This window comes from Megalobrama amblycephala, linkage group LG8 (genome assembly GCF_018812025.1).
Source record: "Megalobrama amblycephala isolate DHTTF-2021 linkage group LG8, ASM1881202v1, whole genome shotgun sequence".
NCBI lineage: Eukaryota > Metazoa > Chordata > Actinopteri > Cypriniformes > Xenocyprididae > Megalobrama > Megalobrama amblycephala.
In genome coordinates, this window is record NC_063051.1 from 12652698 (window position 1) to 12675174 (window position 22477).

At 37.0% G+C, this 22477-nt stretch overlaps 3 protein-coding genes across 3 annotated transcripts; all 3 read right to left on the bottom strand.

Moving 5' to 3' along the window:
* Positions 1 to 2391: 2391 nt before the first annotated feature.
* On the bottom strand, positions 2392 to 8122 carry si:dkey-197j19.6 (proline-rich protein LAS17). The gene is made up of 8 exons (XM_048199379.1): positions 7905 to 8122; positions 7013 to 7153; positions 6037 to 6123; positions 5667 to 5754; positions 5475 to 5574; positions 3326 to 3608; positions 3187 to 3235; positions 2392 to 3098 (listed from the first exon to the last, which is right to left on the bottom strand). Exons 1-8 carry the CDS (start codon positions 7980 to 7982, stop codon positions 3058 to 3060), a joined length of 867 nt encoding a protein of 288 aa, XP_048055336.1. The 5' UTR covers positions 7983 to 8122; the 3' UTR covers positions 2392 to 3057.
* Positions 8123 to 8210: 88 nt separating this feature from the next.
* si:dkey-197j19.5 lies at positions 8211 to 12095 on the bottom strand. Its single transcript, XM_048199377.1, has 7 exons — positions 10988 to 12095; positions 10650 to 10790; positions 10394 to 10547; positions 10226 to 10293; positions 9670 to 9871; positions 9390 to 9549; positions 8211 to 8765 (listed from the first exon to the last, which is right to left on the bottom strand). The coding sequence occupies exons 1-7, from the start codon at positions 11483 to 11485 to the stop codon at positions 8546 to 8548; spliced, it is 1443 nt and encodes a 480-aa protein (XP_048055334.1). The 5' UTR covers positions 11486 to 12095; the 3' UTR covers positions 8211 to 8545.
* A 1777-nt stretch (positions 12096 to 13872) lies between these two features.
* uroc1 (urocanate hydratase 1) lies at positions 13873 to 22060 on the bottom strand. Its single transcript, XM_048199380.1, has 20 exons — positions 21957 to 22060; positions 21748 to 21878; positions 20655 to 20785; positions 20455 to 20548; positions 20217 to 20276; positions 18883 to 19011; positions 18717 to 18778; positions 18222 to 18288; positions 17997 to 18140; positions 17309 to 17397; positions 17167 to 17229; positions 16905 to 17084; positions 16720 to 16817; positions 16050 to 16122; positions 15781 to 15970; positions 15174 to 15272; positions 14972 to 15071; positions 14563 to 14644; positions 14292 to 14391; positions 13873 to 14200 (listed from the first exon to the last, which is right to left on the bottom strand). Exons 2-20 carry the CDS (start codon positions 21871 to 21873, stop codon positions 14060 to 14062), a joined length of 2028 nt encoding a protein of 675 aa, XP_048055337.1. The 5' UTR covers positions 21874 to 21878; positions 21957 to 22060; the 3' UTR covers positions 13873 to 14059.
* Positions 22061 to 22477: the final 417 nt, after the last annotated feature.

A 22477-nucleotide genomic window follows, 5' to 3' on the forward strand; every position in this document is an offset into this window, starting at 1 on the left:
CTGACGACTTTATTTAGGCTTCAAAATCTATAAATGTTGTGTTAACTTGTAAAGATTATCTTGATAGACAAAATGTGTAAGTGTCATAACCCTTTGTTAAACACAGAGCTTATTTTCTGCGATTTTCCAAAAGTCTATGGGAAAAATGCATAGGCTTTCAATCGAGGGAACTTCTGGGTTGGCCTACAAAAACACGTCATCCCTGGGGTACTCTATTATGACCTTCAACTGTTTGGTGCCCATTGAAGTCTACTATAAGGAGAATAATCCTGGAATGTTTTCATCAAAAACTTTAATTTCTTTTCGACTGAAGAAAGAAAGACATGGACATCTTGGATGACATGGGAGTGAGTAAATTATCAGGAAAAGTTTATTTAAAAGTGGACTAATCCTTTAATGAACTTGAGTTTATTAACTGAGCATTATTTGTTTTTCAAAAATAGATGTCTTTTCCTTTCCCTTTTCCTCAACCGCCCACATAGCAGCCTGTGACATCAGAGCCTTTTAAACTCACAAACAGATGAGAGCATGAGAGCGTTCTGTGTATCTGAGTGGGCTGAAACTGCATTAGGTACGTATACAGTCAGTGATTCAGCAAACCTTGCACATATACCATACAAATTCAATAGACATGGAAAAAAGACATATACACAAACGCAGACACAAAACGCAGACACAGAGTTAGGCCTGAATCCTTAAATAGGATTGGAGGAATAGAGTTGAACTTTCACACAGATAACCAGAAAGGGAGAGGGAGCAAGACAAAGATGGAAAGTGTGCCACACATGCGCAAGAAATAAACAACATAAGGAGGAAGAATGGGAAAGCACAGAAGGAAGAACTCTCTCTGGATGTAGAGGACAAAAAAGATATAGAAGGAAAAAGAGAACTGATTGGAGGAAGTAGATATCTCAGGAAAGAAAAGATAAACAAAGAAAGAGATAAATTTTAACATGGGTCACGGACACAGAAAGATTTATTAGCTCTTACACAAAGGCCTGAAATATTTTGCCAGGGTGTGTTACTATAATAATCCACCCACCAATAGGGCTCGCTGATGACACACCCTAATAAGATCTGCTCTGAAAACCCCTGTCCACCTCTTTATCTCAATCCAGCACACTAACACATTATATTGGACAGTACAATTGCACAGTACAAAGTAACATCTGTATCATGGTTCAGTTTTATTTTGGATGATATCTTGGATGATAGTGCAGCTCTAAGTCAGAATTGAGGCATATGCAATTTGATTTAAGTACACACACACAAAAAGCCCCCAAAATTAGGCTCTAACATCCATCACTCTGACCGAATCTTGAATGCATGCCAGCCGTCTTATAGTAACACTAGGAGTGTCTGCCTTTCATCATTACAAATTCTTATTTAACCCATGCTGCCATACAAAATCTTATATAAACAATCTATAAAAAAAAAAAAACCGCAAACATAACACAATATATAGAGATAAAAACCCATTTTCACATAATATCTACCTGCATACTATTACCATTTCAAGATAGATAGATAGATGTCGTAGGAAAGCTAGAAGTAGGCTACTTCTTTCGTCCATATAATAAGCATTAGTTCACTTAACACATTCACTGCGAGCTCACAGTTCCAAGAGTTTTATATGGTCCTGATGCCAAACACAAATGACCCGCAAACACGGTTGCTGAAGATTTCGTGTCTTACCTGTCCCGTCACGGTTTTGTCCGTCTCGAATGCGGCTAGAATTCCTCATCATCCAGGTTATAATAAAGAGCAGCGAGCGGCAAACGTGTTCAGGCAAGGGCTTTGGTGGAAGAGCTTGAGCTTGTCCCCATTGGTTCGCGGAATCATTGTTTAGAAGCGCACCGCAACACGGTGCTTTTAAATACAGGATTTGTGTGCGCGTTTAGATTACAGACGCGCGTCTAAAAACAGCCACATGGGAGTCCCAGACTTCAGAGAAACAGATTGAGGCCAGAGTAACGCCTATAACACTCACACTCATTATGTAATGCCAGATGAGTTGCTTTTCAAGGGTAGATTAATTAAAATGAGATGTAGATAATGGATAAATACAGTGACAACATGTCTCTCTCTTTTTCTACACCCTCCTATTCTAATCCACTTAGAGAAATTGTACTGTACATACTGTTCACCTTTTAAATACACATTCATTAGCAGTACTGCACACATGCAGTGGGTCAACTTAAAATCAAGAACCCAAGAATGAGATGATATTGCTGTGCTTTATCTATCTATCACTGAGGGAAGTGATCTGAAAGCTGTTAATTTATCAGTTATTAGAACATTGTACATTTTGTCCTGTCATTAATTAATGCTGTCATCATAGCTCTAACAAAACACTTAATTGACTGTGTTTACGTAAATGAAGTACAGTCATGATAAAATAGTATCCAAAAAGTATTTAGATGGTTAAGCTACACCTAAAAATGTATGAATGTCATAAACTAAACCCCAAAATTAAAATTCTGTCATCATTTATTCCTCCTCATGTCACTCCAAACCTGCATGACTCTCTTCAGTGAAACACACACAAAAAATATTTCGAAGAACATTGGGAACCAGACAACTTTAGAGCACACTGAATGGACAAAAACACTGAGACATTTCCTAAATTATCGTTTTAATGTTTACAGACAAAAGTAAGTCATGGTTTTGGAACGACACCATAAATGGTGACAGAATTTTAATTTTTTGGGTGGAGTAGGCCTATCCCTTTACAACATATATAACACACAAGTACACTTTTCAATAAAAATGAATTTATTTTGGTTTTAAATTCTAAAACAATAGACAAACTTAAGACAAAGTATTTAGACACTTTATAGTTGTCTTTAGTCCAGAAACTGTTTGCCACTTTTGTTTTCATTAGATTTGATTACTTCATTGCATCATTGTTATAAAAAAACACAGTTGTGCTGCAGAGAATATATTAATAAAGATATATATTCAATGTGTAAGTGTTTGTAGGGAATAGTGGGATAACATGACCAGATCCTAATTTTTGCTGTCATAAAGTCCCATATGATGGAGAGGGTGGTGGTTTTAAAGGTAATCATCATAGCCAGATTCATCCTCGATGCCAACTGCAAATATAGAAACATGTCTGTCATATTTAGTTGTTCTTAAGGAGAAAACTGAGTTGAACAAATTAGATTTAGACAGAGGAGTTACCATTATAATGTAAAGTTTTCTTCATTCCAGCTGAGGAGCGATCTTTAATCTACAACAAACACGTTTTGATATAAAAATGATATGAAACGGATATTTACAAACATTCTGGTATTTCAAAGCAATATGAGCACACACTTACAGCTGATTTTAGAGGGGTTGTGGGGGCACGGTAAGATGGAGGGGGTGGAACATGCATGGTGGAGTTTTGCATGCTAGCACTGCGATTCAACTTCAGCATGGCTGCCCTGGCATGAAGGGGAAGAGGTGGGAGAGGCCCTTTCCTCTGGGCGAGCGAGATAGACTCTTCATTAACGCTGGAGAGAGTCTGAGATGAGTCATTTCTTTCACTGGACTTACTCGCTGGAAATGTTTCATCTGAATCAAGATGGTGTGGAACTCTGGATGCACTTCTAAAAGAAAGCCTATACAACCAGGATTAAACCCATATTGGAAAAACACAAATAATTAGAACCCAAATATTTTACACTTAAAATAATTAATTCTCAGAAATTGCTAATACGTTTCACAATTACAAATAAACAGCAAGTAATGTATTGAATTAAACATGAACTTTTGAAGTAGAAAGACAGATATAGTATTTTCTTGCAAAAAGTATTCCAATAATCTTTTTTTATGACATCAGGAAAATAATTTTTTACAGTGTATATGATGTACAAACCCAATTTCAAAAAAGTTGGGACACTGTACAAATTGCGAATAAAAAAGGAATGCAATAATTTACAAATCTCATAAACTTTTATTTTATTCACAATAGAATATAGATAACATATCAAATGTTGAAAGTGAGACCTTTTGAAATGTCATGCCAAATATTGGCTCATTTTGGATTTCATGAGAGCTACACATTCCAAAAAAGTTGGGACAGGTAACAATAAGAGGCCGGAAAAGTTAAATGTACATATAAGGAACAGCTGGAGGACCAATTTGCAACTTATTAGGTCAATTAGCAACATGATTGGGTATAAAAAGAGCCTCTCAGAGTGGCAGTGTCTCTCAGAAGTCAAGATGGGCAGAGGATCACCAATTCCCCCAATGCTGCGGTGAAAAGTTTCTCAGAGAAAAATTGCAAAGAGTTTGAAGTTATCATCATCTACAGTGCATAATATCATCCAAAGATTCAGAGAATCTGGAACAATCTCTGTGTGTAAGGGTCAAGCCCGGAAAACCATACTGGATGCCCGTGATCCTTAGACGGCACTGCATCACATACAGGAATGCTACTGTAATGGAAATCACAACATGGGCTCAGGAATACTTCCAGAAAACATTGTCGGTGAACACAATCCACCGTGCCATTCGCCGTTGCCGGCTAAAACTCTATAGGTCAAAAAAGAAGCCATATCGAAACATGATCCAGAAGCGCAGGCGTTTTCTCTGGGCCAAGGCTCATTTAAAATGGACTGTGGCAAAGTGGAAAACTGTTCTGTGGTCAGACGAATCAAAATTTGAAGTTCTTTTTGGAAAACTGGGACGCCATGTCATCCGGACTAGGAGGACAAGGACAGCCCAAGTTGTTATCAGCACTCAGTTCAGAAGCCTGCATCTCTGATGGTATGGGGTTGCATGAGTGCGTGTGGCATGGGCAGCTTACACATCTGGAAAGGCACCATCAATGCTGAAAGGTATATCCAAGTTCTAGAACAACATATGCTCCCATCCAGACGTCGGCTCTTTCAGGGAAGACCTTGCATTTTCCAACATGACAATGCCAGACCACATACTGCATCAATTACAATATCATGGCTGCGTAGAAGAAGGATCTGGGTACTGAAATGGCCAGCCTGCAGTCCAGATCTTTCACCCATAGAAAACATTTGGCGCATCATAAAGAGGAAGATGCGACAAAGAAGACCTAAGACAGTTGAGCAACTAGAAGCCTGGATTAGACAAGAATGGGGCAACATTCCTATTCCTAAACTTGAGCAACTTGTCTCCTCAGTCCCCAGACATTTGCAGACTGTTATAAAAATAAGAGGGGATGCCACACAGTGGTAAACATGGCCTTGTCCCAACTTTTTTGAGATGTGTTGATGCCATGAAATTTAAAAACAACTTATTTTTCCATTAAAATGATACATTTTCTCAGTTTAAACATTTGATATGTCATCTATGTTGTATTCTGAATAAAATATTGAAATTTGAAACACATCATTGCATTCTGTTTTTAATCACAATTTGTACAGTGTCCTAACTTTTTTGGAATCGGGTTTGTAGATTTCAGCACAGACTGTCCCAGGTTGCCTGTCTGTGTTTGTTTTGTTCCTCACCTCTTTTGCAGTTCATGTCCTCTAAGACAATTGTCAAGCTTGTCTTTCCAATCAGAAACAGCCCCCACACTGTATCTGCGTGTAAGCCCTGAGTGAAATGCTGGAGAAGAGAGAAACAGCTGGTGTAATGGGACTCGGATACACACTGTTCTTATTTTATGTGATTTGTGAGGAGTGTTCCGAGTGTCAGACCTTTGTTGTCAGTGATCTGCTTCTGCACAGCAGTGTAGAACTGCTTGGCCTCATCTTCGTCTGCAAAGTTTATTCCTGTCTGACACTCCTGCATTAACACACATTTTCCATCATAGTAAAGACTTTCCATTGACTCCTATTGCTTTTCTATTGGTGATTTAATGATATTTTAAAATCTAAAATCTAAAATCTGAATCGTACTCAAAATCACTTTTTATTGTCATTAAGACATTTAGTTTGCTTGGTTGGTCTTGTCAACCTGATCCAAACACACACACAAACACACATATTGATGCATGGATGCATATAAACACGCTACTGTATATACAGAGATACTCTGAACAGTCTTAGAATTAGAATTGTCACTCACATCACCAGGAAAGGTGTGGAAATAAGGACAAGTTTCTGAGTACTCAAATGGTGTATACAGTTCCTGTTCCCATTGCACCTTGGCCTTCTGCAGAGAGAAAGAGAAAAACCACAGACAGACGGAACCTGAGAGACAAGGTACCAAAATACTAGTAACATCCCAATAAGATATGGGCTAAACATCTAATGTAGAACCATTCTCAAAAAAAGTGCAGAATGAATAAATAAATAAATAATGAAAGCAAGCAAGCCTGTAGAGCAGAATCAGTATAAGCCTATTCCATAAAAATTTCTTTATAGTGGAGTTCCTCTTCCCTGTCAGTCTCCTACGCAGTTGACTCAGTGCAGCGCTTCCGTTTTCTACATCAGAACACTGACTCGGTATTGGCCAGCTCCTGCGTCAGCATCACACGCATGCATCGTGGTGCCGTACGTGAACAGCGTCAGCCAATACTTAGCCGACGTTCGGACATAAACAAAGTAGCTCTGCACTGCGTTCACTGCATCAACTGTGTAGGAAACTGACAGGGAAGAGGAAAAATAGTTGAATAAAGTAGTTTTTTTTTTTGCACACAAAAAGTATTCCCGTCACTTCATAACATTAAGGTTGAACTACTGTAGTCACGTTCACTATTTTAACAATGTCTTAACTACTTCTCTGGACCTTGAATGTGGTCATTTCTTTGCTTTCTTTGGAAGATAAAAAAACCCTCTCGGATTTTATCAAAAAATATCAGAATTTGTGTTCCTTTTTTTTAAATAATTTGAGGGTAATGACATTTGTGAGAATGATGTGATGCAACATATTCAGTGTGCAATTTATAAAAACATTCTGTGGCATTTGTAAAAAATATACAGAAAAATTTACACAAAATAATTTTTAATGCCATAATTTTCTTTAGAAGGAAATATTTTACTGTTTGAGATAAACACATTGAGTGTGTGAACGCTCTCTCTGTAATATCTGTTAGCCTCACCTTAAGACAGTAGAGTCTCATGAATGTTGAATGCATGGATTTATCTTGCACCAGACATAAAACTCCAAAACTGTGACTTTTCCACTCCCTTTTCTTCGGAGGGGCTGCAATTACCAGCTGTACAATACCACATGCTAAAACCTGTAATGTACACAAAGAAACACACATATACATAAATAAATATAGAGCGTGCCTCTGAATGTGCACGTTGAGTGTATATTCACATAATATCATGTTTTTAAAAATACACATTCAACCACAAATATCCAGAAAGATTCAGTGCCACCACAGACAGTGTAGTCAGCGGTGTAGTTGTACCATGTCTTTTTGTCTGTACAAATACGCAGTTTTGTCAAGATATGCTGTTTGCATAAGTTTGCATAGTTGAAAAACAATAGTACGTATGTCCTGGCTTCTATGGCTAAACTTGTGAATCATTAAAGTAACCACCATATGTTCTGTCTACAAACCAGAAAAACCAGTGGTTAGGATCAGGTTGTGTAAGGACAGCAGTAAAACATTATGAGCATTGCATTAAAAAGTTCCACATTAAGTGAAACAAATGCATGAAAAGAGCATGAAACACCAGCCAAGTGTTTGGATGTCCCAGTGGGTACTGTGGAGTTGGAATTAGACTCTTTAGATTAAGAAACACTCTCTAGAAAACATGGGAAGGGACATATAGAACCATTTCTTATATATTCTGAATTATTTGTCATGACTTACATTTCAAACAACATACACTATAACAGTGAATTATGGGAATGCAATGACAGCAATTCCTGTACACGGTATGGTTTCTTTTAGAAATATACTATGGTATTTTGATCAATTGATTTATAACAAAATTACTATGCAAAAAATGGATGAGGAAACAAAAAAGTGAACTCACACTGCAGTCATGACTTAGTAAACTGTAGAGAAGGCCATTCTCACGAGGCGTCAGGAGCGGACTCAAAATTCGTGACATCTCTTCGTCCTCTGTCTTTGACGTCTGTCTTCTACAGTGTGCTGTTTCTGTATTCTAAATTCACAGGTGTCCTGATCGATATCATCAAACAAATCACTCTGCTTTATACTTCCTAATGCAAATATCCTAGCATCAGGAAAAACAACAGAGCTCTATTCACACAACACACACACAAGTTATTTTTATGTTCATAATCCATACTGTACATGAAAAAAAAAAAAAACAGTATGAAGAGAAAATTTTACATTTTAGTATTTATTAAATCAAACATAATGCTTGAGCTCACTTTTCATCACATATGAGAATATGTTGAGTGACAAAAAGAACTGTGTAGCTAAAAAGAGCAGCACATTTACATATTTGAGCTTTTGCGTGCCGCCATCTAATGATAGAAATTAGCATTTTAGAAAGTCAAAACAACAATGTCTGTTTTTAAGTCACCGTGAAATCAAAATTGACAATTCTTATGCAATATTGCAGTATTTATTATAAATGATTTATCCTGTCGTAACTTCCGTTTCATGCCGACTTTAATATAGACGTTTGATAGAGTCAGAAATGTTCTAGAGAGTGTACATCTTGCGAGCTTCTATATCTCCAGAGGTTGAGTATCCTAAATGATTTACAGGCCAGTGTCCAGGACTTGGCGCAACAGTACGATCAATATGCTGAAATAAAACCATCGCAGGAGAGCTTGTCATTACAGGCAGAAACAAGCGCACATGATCTTCCTTTCCAGGCCAGAAAGCATTAGGGTCCGCCCAGCGAATTGACTGCTTCTTCCTACAACACATATACAGACATTACTAAATACAAACACTCCATTTTAAAACATACACTACTGTTCAAAAGTTTGGGGTCTGTAAGATTTTTTAATGTTTTTAAAAGTAGTTTCTTATGCTCAACAAGGGCTGCATTTATTCAATAAAAAACTGTAAAAACAGTAATAAATGTGAAATATTTTAACAATTTAAAATACCTGTTTTCTATTTTAATATCTTATAAAATGTATTCCTGTGAATTTTCAGAATCATTACTCCAGTCTTCAGTATCACATTATTATTATTATCAATGTTTGAAAATAGTGCTGCTTAAAATTTTTATGGAATATGTTTTCAGGTTCCTTTGATGAATATCAAAAGAACATCATTTATATGAAATAGAAATATTTGTAATAATGCAAAAGTCTTTACTATCACTTTTGATCAATTTAATGCATCTTTTTTGAAAAAAAGTACTAATTTTGTTTAAAAAAAAAAAAAAAAAACTAATTGACCCCAAAATTTTGAATGGTAGTTTATATCACAAAGGAGCAAACTGAAAAATTAAACCAATCATAACATATAAACATCATCATCCTTTTCCCGATTAGTATATATATTTTTTTTCTCACATAGAGTGACTTACATCGCTTTGTGGCCCTTATTTGCACCACTTTCAACTCTGTGTGTTTTGGATGTCCTGAGGGATGTCAGGCCTTGTTCTCGTCCACCACAGCCTGACAAGTGACCTTTCCCTCCAAATTTGGAGCTGCTGAATATACTCATGTCACCAGGATGCAACAGGACTTAGAGAAAGAGACACTGTCAGGTTGCATTTGCAAGCTTTTTACAATGCTTTAATATGCCATCTCTATATGTGCTTGAGTGTATGTGCAATATCTATATATTATATTAAAAAAACATACCTTTCTGTAGAGTGGTCTGGCTCACATTAAGCCCCTGTCGTTGACACTGCTCCGTAGATTTTAGGTATTCTCTGAAACAACGTATCCTGAAACGATCCACTTCTCTGCCCATTGTGCCACTCAGAGAAGAAGGGCAAGAGATCTTGGTGGCTGCCAAAACTTTCCTCATGATCGCTAGCACCTCCATGTCCTCCATGCTCATCTAGAAACATTAACATTCAAAGAGCACTATTGCAGACGTAACATAAACTGACATAATTCAATAATAATGTTGTAATTAATATTCATTTGAATACAAAAACTATTAGTAACTATAAATTTGTGATCATAATTATAGTTTTAATTGCTTTGGTGGGAACATGGTACTTGATATTTACCATAGTATTACATAATTACCACATAGTCATACATTTACCTTATCTTTTGCATGTACTCCAAAAAAAAAAAGGGTGTCAAAAAAAATACTTAGAAATTATCATCTTTTTGTTATATGATAAAAACTTTTTTTCAGTCATAATCTTAACTGTTTTTGTTTTATATAGTTGTGTTGCTGTACCTCTTTTTTCTCCTCTAGTGGAAGGTGTCTTGTCCCAATCACTTTATCACGGTCTACGTTCCAATAACCTAAACATAAATACACAATACCTTATGCTGCTAAACACTGAAAGAAATAATATTCATAGACCCATTTTGTTCCTCCCTTTTCCCCTAGACCAAGATATACCAGCGTTTGATTTTTGTTCTTCCCTTTCCTGATGCTTTCCGCTCCAGGCCTGGATACCTGCAGTCAGGTCTTCCACAGTTACCGAGTTTCCATCTTTGCTATTTAAATAGGACATCAGCACGTTCATCCGCTCAGGCTGTATACGGAAGCCTTCCTACAAACCAAAACACACACCTTTTTTACTACTATGTTCTTAAATTTGAGCAAAAGAAAAAAGAAAAATAATAAATGTATTGCCAATGCTTTATACGCACACCTTCTTAAAGAGAGCACAGAGGTCTACACGATTTAATTTACCACTCCCATACCAGTCCAAGAATTTGGAGAGACTGCAGGCTTCGCAAGAGCTCAGAAAGCTCTTCACTTCTTCAACTTCACCTCTGAGCGCGCGCGGAGACTGTGATGTAAACACAAATTAAACACTACAGTGAAATCCTGGGGTGTTGTTCTTCAAATAAACAGTGCCCACAAACACATTTAGACAAAATATTTACTCATTTGTTTCTAATGAAATTAAAATTAAACTTTTTATTTAAAAAAAAAGCGTGGCCTTTCACTATTCTAGTTTGTATCAGTGTCAAATTGTGTTCCTACAGTTGTAACATCTGGTGGTGGTGGTGGTGGGAAAATGCTTGTTTTTGAAGGGGGTGATGACATCCGCTTATCTTTTCTGTCTCGTTCCGTGACGAGAACCTCCAGGTCGGTGAGAATCGGTTTATTATGGAGCCATCTGCGCAGATCTCCCATACCGTCAAGCGCGTCTCTGAACGCTTTCCTGTCCATGATCCAGTCCGGGTGTTCCGCGGGCTTGTCTCCAGGGAAACGCGTGTAGAACTCAGCAGCGCCTCTGAGGTCTGATTTTGGTATAGCAGGTCGAACGTCAAGGTGTTTCGGCTGTGGACGAGTTGCGGGAAAGGTTTTTACCTTATCCATCATATGCTTCCTAAAGGCACTACCACTGCATTTTTGAGGTGTAAACGAACCACATGCCATTTTAAATAGGTACGTCTCTGTCAAATCACGTTTTTTTAACCGCCTGAATTCCTCTTCCAGCGTCGGATCACCCAGTAAACACTCCGTCCCCAGGGCCATTATTGGAGTTTTGGCACCGTTTAAAAAAATCCTAAAACTATTAAAATAAAGAGGAAGCTAAATTGTAACATGTCATGATTTTTATTCAACGCCGCTCATTCCTGTAGGTAAATGTAGCTGTGAAGCAACTGAAGTCTATTGGTGGCATGTTTACATTTGTATCCTTGACTCCCATTCTTCTTACTCAAAGGTCAAACCTTCTCTTCTTTTTGACCCAAGACAGCCAAAGACTTTACTGAAGCATCTTTTAGTTTCATTATATTATATTTAATAATTACACAGAGAAAATTTGTCAGTTTTGCATCTGAAATTCTTTTACCGTTTGTAGCATGATAGTGCCATTTAACTAGCTGACATATGTACTAGCTATTGCAACACTGGTGCAAAAAATTAAATTAAAATATATGGCCCCTTGAGATTGATTTTCAAGAGCCTTTATGAGAGCTTATTATTTTATAACTGCAGTAAATACACATCAGGTACCTCATGCTTAAAGGTGCTAAAGAGGATCTTTTCGTCGACTGAGAAACCAAAGACAGTTAGTGAGTTTTTGAAATGAGATGAGTAAGAACAACCCCCCTCCTTCACAGCTCATTTCGAGGGAACGCCTCCTAAAACTCGTGCACGAGTATTGGAACATGAGTGTTTACCACCGGCATTCGCTGTGTCGTGTTAGTGGATTCATTACAGACATCCCAAGTCTCCCGGAAGTTCCGGGAGTCTCCCGCATATTGATAGCGGCTCCCTGATGCCCGCAAATTAGTTAAAATCTCCCGGAATCTAGAGCGAGCAAGCAAGAGCGCGCATAGAGACTGTGTTTCAAACCAGCGCGCGCACGGCAGAGAGGGAGAGGGAGCGAGAGAGAGACCTTGCGTGTGTGTGCGAAGCGCATGTATGACAGAGAGCATCCCGAATGGCCTTTTTCTGCAAATCAACCAATCAATTATCAGTGAGGTGAGTTGACAAGTTTCATTTCATGTGCATATTATTCAGGCAAGTTGCCAAGGCTACATGAAAACAGCAAACTCCTTAGACCTGTTTAAAGTTGCAATGGAAAATAAATAAAAGCAGTTTACATAAATAGTATAAGCAGCTTATATAAATAGTAAAAGTAATCTACATATTTAAACAATTAACAAATAATTGCATATGCCTATAGCTTATAGCTCCTTCCTCTTTTTTTTTTTTTTTTTTTTGGGGGGGGGTACCTCCCTGAAATGACTTTTTGCAGGTTGGGATGTCTGTCATTATGTCGGACTCACCGCAGGTAACTGATATTCTGCAGTTGTTACTCCTGTCTCCTGACAAAAACATTGCATGCGACGCCTGTAGAATGTGGAAAGTTACTGGAGCGCGCAACCGCGCACGTCTCGCACAAGGAACGTCATGGCAGTGATTGACAAGCCAGAGGGCCAATCGTTTACGCGATGATCGCGTAAACGATTGGCTGATGTTTTTAAGGCCCTACCTCGTGCACAGATGATGTATATTAATATTATTCCTTTCAGTGCACCTAATAAATAGTCTTTTATCAGTTAGTAAAGACATTCTATTGCAAAAATTTAAAACAAAACATTCTCTTTAGCACCTTTAAAGGTCCCGTTCTTCGTGATCCCATGTTTCAAACTTTAGTTAGTGTGTAATGTTGTTGTTAGAGTATAAATAAAATCTGTAAAATTTTAAAGCTCAAGTTCAATGCCAAGCGAGATATTTTATTTAACAGAAGTCGCCTACATCGAACGGCCAGTTTGGACTACATCCCTCTACTTCCTTCTTTAATGACGTCACTAAAACAGTTTTTTGACTAACCTTCGCCCACAGCAATACACAAGAGTTGCGTTTGTAGAGTGTGTTTGTCGCCATGTCGTCGAAACGCTGTTATTTTCATCCCCCAGTCCAATCACCGGGTCTGATTCTGGCTCAAATTGATAGGGTAAAATTAAAGACATGTTTACAATAACACTGAGCGTGTGCATCTCCACGTTATGGTAAGAGGCGTGACCTTTCCGGGCAAGATGCGCTAAACTGCTGTCGAATCACAACACAGGAACCGCTGGCACAATCAGAACTCGTTACGTATTTCTGAAGGAGGGACTTCATAGAACAAGGAAGTCATCAGCCCGTTTTAATGACAGTGGAAACAGCGGTATACAGATAAGTAAATTATGTGAAAAATATTGTGTTTTTTTACACGCGAAACATGAACACATGTTATATTGCACACTATAAACACAATCAAAGCTTCAAAAAACCACGAAAAACGGGACCTTTAATTTAAAATCAATTAACTGAAATAGATTTTCAAAACTGAACAATTATGGCTTTTGATTGTTTTCATTTATGACATCAAATACAAAAGTAGCTGTAAATAATGGACTAGTTCAGGGTAATCTTCACTGTGTAGGATTTTAATGTTACAGTCTATATAAGCATCCCATTGTCCCTTTTTCCTGAGTGAATAGAACAGTACTTGTGAACTGATTTTTTTCTTGTAAGACAGGACAAAAGCATATAGACATTCTGTTGCACATTAATGCATAATTTAGTGCATAATGCATAATTGTAGAGTTTAGTCTATCCCTGCAATGCATGGTCCAGAATGTGTTCTTCCTGTACTGGGTTGGGCATTGTGACTCTCAGCTGACGCTGATTTTCCATGGTACGTTGAATCGTCTCATAAGCATTAGTATTGCCTGACCAGCATCTCCGTGCCACCTAGTGATATAAACATTAGTATTTATATATAACAGTATAATCAGTATGCATCATATATATATATATATTAGATAGATAGATAGATACTCACCCCATTAGAGACATCCCAGTTCAACATTAGTCTAGCTCTCTGCCCTGCCTCTTCAGAACCATCCAGAACCAATCCAAAACCACCATTTATCACTTCACCCCTAAAAAAATCAATACTGAGTCAATAATTAAAAACTAATATCTTTTAATGATCCATTTTTATTTTTGCTCAATCAATAATATGAAATAGCAAGCAATTAGTAACACTTTTAAACTAGAACTAGAATTAATGAAATAAATTTTCATCAATAAATAGTCAAATCCCTCCTTACCATCCAACTCCGCCTCCATTGTGCAAAGCAACCCATGTGGCTCCACGGAATGCATCACCAACAAAATTCTGCACTGCCATGTCTATAATAAATGCATAGACATAAATCTATTAAATAGGCTTTCTGGAAAACTTGATTCTGATTGGTCAATCACAGCATTCTATAGTCAGATATTTTGTATAATGACAGCTATAAATAGATATTTCAACTTAAATCTTGGTCATTTTTTCCCTCTAAGTAGCCATGCAATAAGCAAGATGATATATATTCAGCAATTCATTATCGCCCAATAAACCCCTCTCAGGATGACACAACACCCCTTCTGATAACCTGTACATTATCCCTTACTTATATTATAGTTAGTATAGGGAGTATGAGTTCACTTGCATGTGTAGATGTGTCTGTGTACCTGCGCAGAAGGCAGAGCCATCATAAACATTCGAGGTCTCCCTGAAGGGACTGTCTGTCCCACTGACATCATGATGGTCTCTACTGATGATTACTGGAGCCTGAGGGGGGGAAAGGAGACAGTTGCACTGATATGTTGCAAAGTGTGTATTAATGAACCATAATTAAATGAGTTCAGGTTGAGTTCACTTAAATAGCTTTACCGAGACTTTGCCTTTAGCAATTGCTTGGTTTATTGCCAAGGCAATGGCTACTCTTCCTTTCTGGTCTGAATAGAGAATACGGGCCTGTGAACCCACAACCTAAACACAAAAGAGAGCAGATCAAGCACAAATTGCAAACTGAACACAAAAAAAAACATTATTTTAAAACACAACCTTAAAGATACACTAATTTTTTAAAGTTTAGTACTTTTGAAACATATGTTTACAATGATCCTAATAAACACTGTTTTATTTTACATGGAGCAGGTTACCTCATGGCAGTGTTAGTTTAGGGTTTCGGTTTTAGTTAACTATAATAACCCTGCCTCATGGTGGCCGATATGTTGAGATCACATGGCCAGTTGAATAATACTTGCTGTATAGCCTGCCTATTATTGGACACTTTTGTGGACTGAATAAATGAATTTTGGCTGAATAGCATTCTACAATGGCATTAGTAAATGTTTGCTTTTGTGTTATGCTGCATCCACACCACTAGCTGTCAGTATAAGTTCAAAATCGATGCGTAATTAAATTAATATTATAAACATTTTTTTATTTATTTAGAGTTGTAAACTTTACATAAATGGGTGTCTGTGAGCTATACCATATTATGTTTCCCAGCTTCACGGATCCAGCGGATGTTGTCACTGTATTGCTGTCGGACACGTTCAGTTACTGTGGAACTTATCTCTTCTAGTACAGCAGTGGCGATTGCATCAGTCTCAGCCAGGTCAGCAGGGTCACCAGAGGTACAGACCCAACGAAATGGCCCAAAACCCAGTGAAAAAATATCCCTAAATAAATTGGCAAAGATTAAAACTAGTTTGTGAGTGAGTGTACTTTTATATGTTTGGCCTGCAGATGGTCACTTACCCCATTATGTGTTGGACATATGAGGGATATTTAAACTCAGTAGCCCCTCCCCCTTTCTTCTCTACCTCCGCACCTTGAAGAGACAGAAAAACACTTGTTAATACTTTATTTTAGTGTCCTTCTAACACGTTACATGTAGTTACTATAGTAAAAACAATAAAGTATGCATAATTACATGCAACTAACACTAAACTAAATCCTAACACTATAGTAAGTAAGTGAATTAATATTACTATTAATTCATTATTAGTAACAATATTATTATTAATAATAATAATTAATTAGTAACAACAGTGTAACCGAACACTTTTATTATGTATACTTTGATGTTAGTCTCACTGCATTGCATTCTTTGGAATACTTGATTCTGGCTGGCTAATCTTGGCATTTTGTGGTCAAATTTCTTTGTATTATGACATTTAAAATTTAATTGACCTTTTTTTCCTTTTGCTACATAGCTATAGTTTCACATCTCTCAAATCACTTGGTGATATCTTTCTTCTCACTGAACAAAATAATTCATTATTTAATGCTCTTTCATTTATTTATTTGGTATGTATTTGGAAAATATACAGTCTGATGGTTTTATCTAAAAAAAATATAAACCCAGTCAGAGTAACAGCTGATCGCTGTGTCATGCTTTATTTTTTGATAATGACTCTTTACTTGCCTGCTCTCTGGGCCTCTAAGAGAAAAGCGTTGCCATAGTCCCAGAAGAACATCCCTGCATATGACAGTTTATTGATGGCCTCCACCTGCCTGCAAAGACTTCACAAGGGAGTTTGGTGCTTATGTAGTTTTAAATTACTTTTATTTATTTGTGGAATTAATATTTTTGTGCATTTTTGTGTATACCTCTCATGTACTAGGGTTTTGAAGCGCTGGGGGTCAGTTTTCATGAGCTGATTGGCTTGTCTGAAGCTAAGCTGCACTGGATAATATCCTCCACTGAATGGATTGTGAAGTGATGTCTGATCAGAACCCAAATCAACCAACAACTCTCCTGTCTTCTTATATTCCTGGTACAGGCACTCCCTGAAACATACTGCACTTATAATTTACAAAAAAAAACTAGCAAACAACAGCAAATAGAACATGTACGAAGTACACAACTTACCAGAGATCCACAATGTTGCCATGGTAGCCTAAACTCAAGGCCAATTTTGCTTTTCTGGCCTCCCTATAAGATTAAGTATGAGAAGTTTAAGATATGTCTGTATGTCTCAATGTGCTTCTGTAGGTTTTCTTGCATACTTTACCTGATGCGTTGGATGCAGTGGCTCAAATCACTAGTGACCTCCATCAGCCAGCCCTGCTCATGCCTTTTCTTTAGAGGAGTTTCATCAACCTGCAGAGGTCAGTTATGGGTGTGAGGGTGGTTTGCAATTTGGATTTAAATGTGAAGATTTTTTATTAAGTAATTTATTACAACTAATGTGGATCTGTGCTCACTTCTATGGCCAGGAAAAGTGTGAATGCAAAAACTACTGGACTCACATTTTGATCCATTGAGTTCTTAAAAATACTGAAAACACCCTTAAACGTATTGTTCGACCAAAAAGGAAAATTTTGTCATCATTTACTCTCATGTCGTACCAAATCTGTATGACATTCTTTCTACAGTGGAACACAAAAGAAGATATTTTGAAGAAACCAAACAAACAGATGGTAACCTGCTTGGTTACCAACATTCTTCAGAATATCTTCTTTTGTATTCCACAGAAGATAGAAATTCATACAGGTTTGAAATAAAATGAGTTAAACGGGTTTGAAATAAATGGTAAACTATCCCTTCAAATTAAGAGTATTTTCTCTTTGAATCTAAGCTGTAACATTTTTTTGGTGAGGAAATTGGCTTTTAACTATAAACTGAATGTAATGATTGGCTAGAGGTATTCAATGAGATGGTTAGGTAATAGTAAGCATAAACTTCAACCATCATCTAACCTCAGCAATGACCCCAACACAGCCAGCAATGACCGCTGCCTTTGCTTGTGCTCCACTCATGCCACCCAGACCAGATGTCACAAACACACGACCCCTCAGGTCACCTGAGCCCAAGTATCTCCTGCCTGCATTAAGCACTGTTAACTAAGAAGAAAGAGGGGATTACTCTTTTAGATCATCTTTGAAAAGCATTGCATTTTTATTAGTTCTGTATGTTTTTCTTACCATGGTGCCATGAACGATGCCCTGAGGGCCAATGTAACAGTAACTTCCAGCGGTCATCTGTCCATACCTGACCATACACACACAGAAACATACACTCTTATCCTATCGCCCTTTTCTACAATGCTAAATGTGGACTGTAAGGTTATTTAAATGATGGTAAAATCACAACCACATTTATTTTTATCAACTTTACACTACCACTCAAAAGATAAGTGAGATAAGTAAGATTTTGTCATGTATCATGGTTTCCACAAAAATATTAAGCAGCACAACTGTTTTCAACTGTGATAATACTAAGAATCTCGAGCACCAAATCAGCACAAATGATTTCTGAAGGATCATGTGACACTGAAGACTGGAGTAATGGCTGCTGTAAATTCAACTCTTTCAAAAATCTTACTGACCCCAAACATTTGAATGGTAATGTACATATTTTATATGCATTTTTGTACAAAAGCCTAGTTAGATTGTTATTAGGTGTTGGTGAAATCTCACATGGTAATGCCCAGAGCAAACATCTTCTCATATTCCTCTCTGGAAGAATAGTTTGGAATGACCTGAAACCACACATGAAGAAAAAGGGAAGAAAAAGTTATTTCCCTTCCCTTACTTAAATAAGGGACATATTCAATGAATGCAGAATGGCCTGTGTGTATCTTACCATGCCATTCGTGATAACACAGCGTGGAGAAGAGGGGAGGCTGGGAAAGAGACCTAATGGATGACCACTGTACATCACAAGGGTCTGCTCTTCAGTCATGGTGCTCAGATAGTGAAATACCAACCAGAACTACGTATACAAACACACACATAAACACAATGGACATAAATTGCCAATTGAATTGACGATCCTAACACTTTCACTTGGTTTTCTCTGTTAAAAAAGAAACTAAATGTATTTAATACATATCAGCTACAATATATTACAAGTCCCAAGGCATAGGACGTGAGGACAGATTAAAAGTCCTGAATAAACAGGAGAAACGGAGACTTGACACATGTTAGTGGTTTCTTTAGCGTCACTTGTCAGCATCTGATAGCTGAGAGCTCACACTCTATTAATACCCTTAGGGTTTGTTCACCCAAAAATGAAAATAATGTCATTTATTACTCACCCTCATGCCGTTCCACACCCGTGAGACCTACGTTCAACTTCGGAACACAAATAAAGATATTTTTGTTGAAATCCTATGGTGAGGCCTGCATAGCCAGCAATGACACTTCCTCTCTCAATATCCATAAAGGTACTAAAAACATATTTAAATCAGTTCATGTGAGTACAGTGGTTCAATATTAATATTATAAAGCGACGAGAATATTTTTGGTGTGTCAAAAAAAAACCAAAATAACGACTTATATAGTGATGGCCGATTTCAAAACACTGCTTCAGGAAGCTTCGGAGCGTTATGAATCTTTTGTGTCATATCAGCGGTTCAGAGCGCCAAAGTCACATGATTTCAGCAGTTTGCTGGTTTGACACACGAATCATGATTTGACACAAAAGATTCATAACGCTCCGAATCTTCCTGAAGCAGTGTTTTGAAATCAGCCATCACTAAATAAGTCGTTATTTTGTTTTTTGTTTTGACGCACCAAAAATATTCTTGTCGCTTTATAATATTAATATTGAACCACTGTACTCACATGAACTGATTTAAATATGTTTTTAGTACATGAATGGATATTGAGAGAGGAAATGTCATTGCTGGCTATGCAGGCCTCACCGAGCCATCGGATTTCAACAAAAATATCTTAATTTGTGTTCCGAAGATGAACGAAGGTCTTAAGGGTGTGGAATGGCATGAGGGTGAGTAATAATAAATGACATTATTTTCATTTTTGGGTGAACTAACACTTTAAAAACAAACCTTACATCAACTTAATAACAATTAAGCTTAATTTGATATACTTTAATACAACACAAAAGGTTATAACTGATATAACTGTAACATTAAGGAATATATAAATACATATAAAAAAAATCTCACACTTTACCTGCGCCCAGTTGCTGAACACCTGTCCGTTTCCTCCATATGTTACAAGCTCTTGAGGGAACTGAGAGTATTAAAATGAGTATTAAAATGAGAGCATAATGCAAATATTTATATGCAAAATATTACCTTGAAGTCAACATAAAGGAATAGACCCCCTTGCCGATACTGCATTGAACCTGCAGCAATTTCTTGACTATTATATATTACATAAAAACCTATTACAAAATGTGAAATTGTACCTGGGCTACAGCGGGATCCAGATTGTTCATAATCATAAGCATGATGGAAGCAGCTTGTCTTGTTCTGCATGGGTACTGATCAATAGGATAGGCTCTATAACACACATGTAGTCATGGATATGGTGTGAACTGCCAGTGTCAAGACATATACCATATTAATACAATTGTCTAATTATGCTGTGCAATTGCATATGTTGTACCTCATACGCAGTGCAGGACAGAAGCGGTACATGTATATGTGTCCGTACTGCCTGAGCTCCTGCGCAAACTCTGCAGCCAGAGTCGCATGCAGATTAGGAGGAAAGTATCTCAAAGCATTCCTCAAAGCCAGCTATAGAGAGACAGAGACCCACAACAGGTGAGTTCAGTAAAGATTAACTGAAGAGAGAGAATGAGTGATCATGATGCAATCAATTTACAAAATGTTTTGGTCTCTGTCCCTCACCCCCTCTTTTACCGAGCATTCTTCCCTTTCTCTGTTCAAAATTCAGACTCTTATCTTTAATGATTGACAGAACTCACAGTGTGGAAAGATATGGGAGATTCTGTTTTTATTTTTTTTTTAACTGTTGCTGACCACTGAATGGACCTGAAGCATTTAAAACATCCTAATTCAATTAAATTCATCAACAGTTCAAAAATTCGGGGTTGGCAAGTCTCTTTTGCTCACCAAAGCTGCATTTATTTAATTTAAATTACAGTAAAAATTGTAATATTGTTATAAATTAAAATAACTGTTTACTATTTTTATATTGCAAAATGTAATTTATTCCTGAGGTGAATTTTCAGCATCATTACTCCAGGCTACAGTGTCACATGATCCTCCAGAAATCATTCTAATATATTGATTTGGGGCTCAAAAAAAAAAAAAAAAAAAACATTTATTATTATTATGTTGAAAACAGTTGTGCTGATTAATATTGTTTTGAAACTGTAAAATGTTTTCTGAATTCTTTAAGTAATTATATAGAACTGTTTTGTAACAACATAATGTTTACTGTCACTTTTGATCAATTTAAAGACTCCATACTGTAAGTATTAATTTTTAAAAAGTATTAATAACCCCAAACTTCTGAACTTTTGTACTGTATATTACAACTATGTAAAATTATAAAGAAACTTTGAAAAAAAAAATACTGTAGTTATAATAGTAATGTGTTATATGCACTATATATTTATGATGCTTTACGATTTTTGTCCTTTTGCTCATTTTTATTTATTTATTTATTATAAATGTTCATTTATAATGAATGACCAAATAACCAAGCATAGGTGTGAGATATGTTGACCCACCCGTTCTTCTGCTGGGGTGAGGTTTGGAGTTCGGACAGGTGCATGAGGTACATTGGGGTCTCTGCCACGGTTTGGGGGAAGAGGATCAAGAGGCAGTCCCGCACAGATCTCCTTTAGACTGGACATCACTCCTGCATTCAGAGAGGAGATATAGAAAACAGCAGAAATACATTTAAAAGATATCTCTGTAAGCTGAGGCTTATACTTACACGTTCTCACTGGATTAGACTGAAATTCTTAGAAGAATTAGAGATGGTTCATATGAACACTGCCCTGCTGACCCTCTAACCTCCTCCCCATCACGCCATTGGTCAGTTTACTAGGTTTTCTATCTAGTCATATCCAATAAGAAACTTCAGATATCTCTTTCAGGTAATCATTGAACAAGCCAGACATGATGTGGCACTCTCCCAAAAACATAAAAACAAACCCAAGCTGAGAAACATGACGAATTTCATTTTACTAACCTTGGATGACTGATTTAAGGTCGTTGAAAAATTTAAAACCTTTCTTCTACCATATACAATGCTGAAGTCAAAATATATATTTCAAGAAGTCTCATTCTTGTTTATTCTTCATTCCTCTTTTTTTTTTAACTATCATTCAAATATGTCAGTAGGCTGACAGAATTTGCTAGAACCCTTAAAGGGTTCATTCATGCAAAAAAGGCAATTCTGTTATCATTTCTCACCCTCGCGTCATTCCAAACCTGTATGGCTCTCCTTACTCT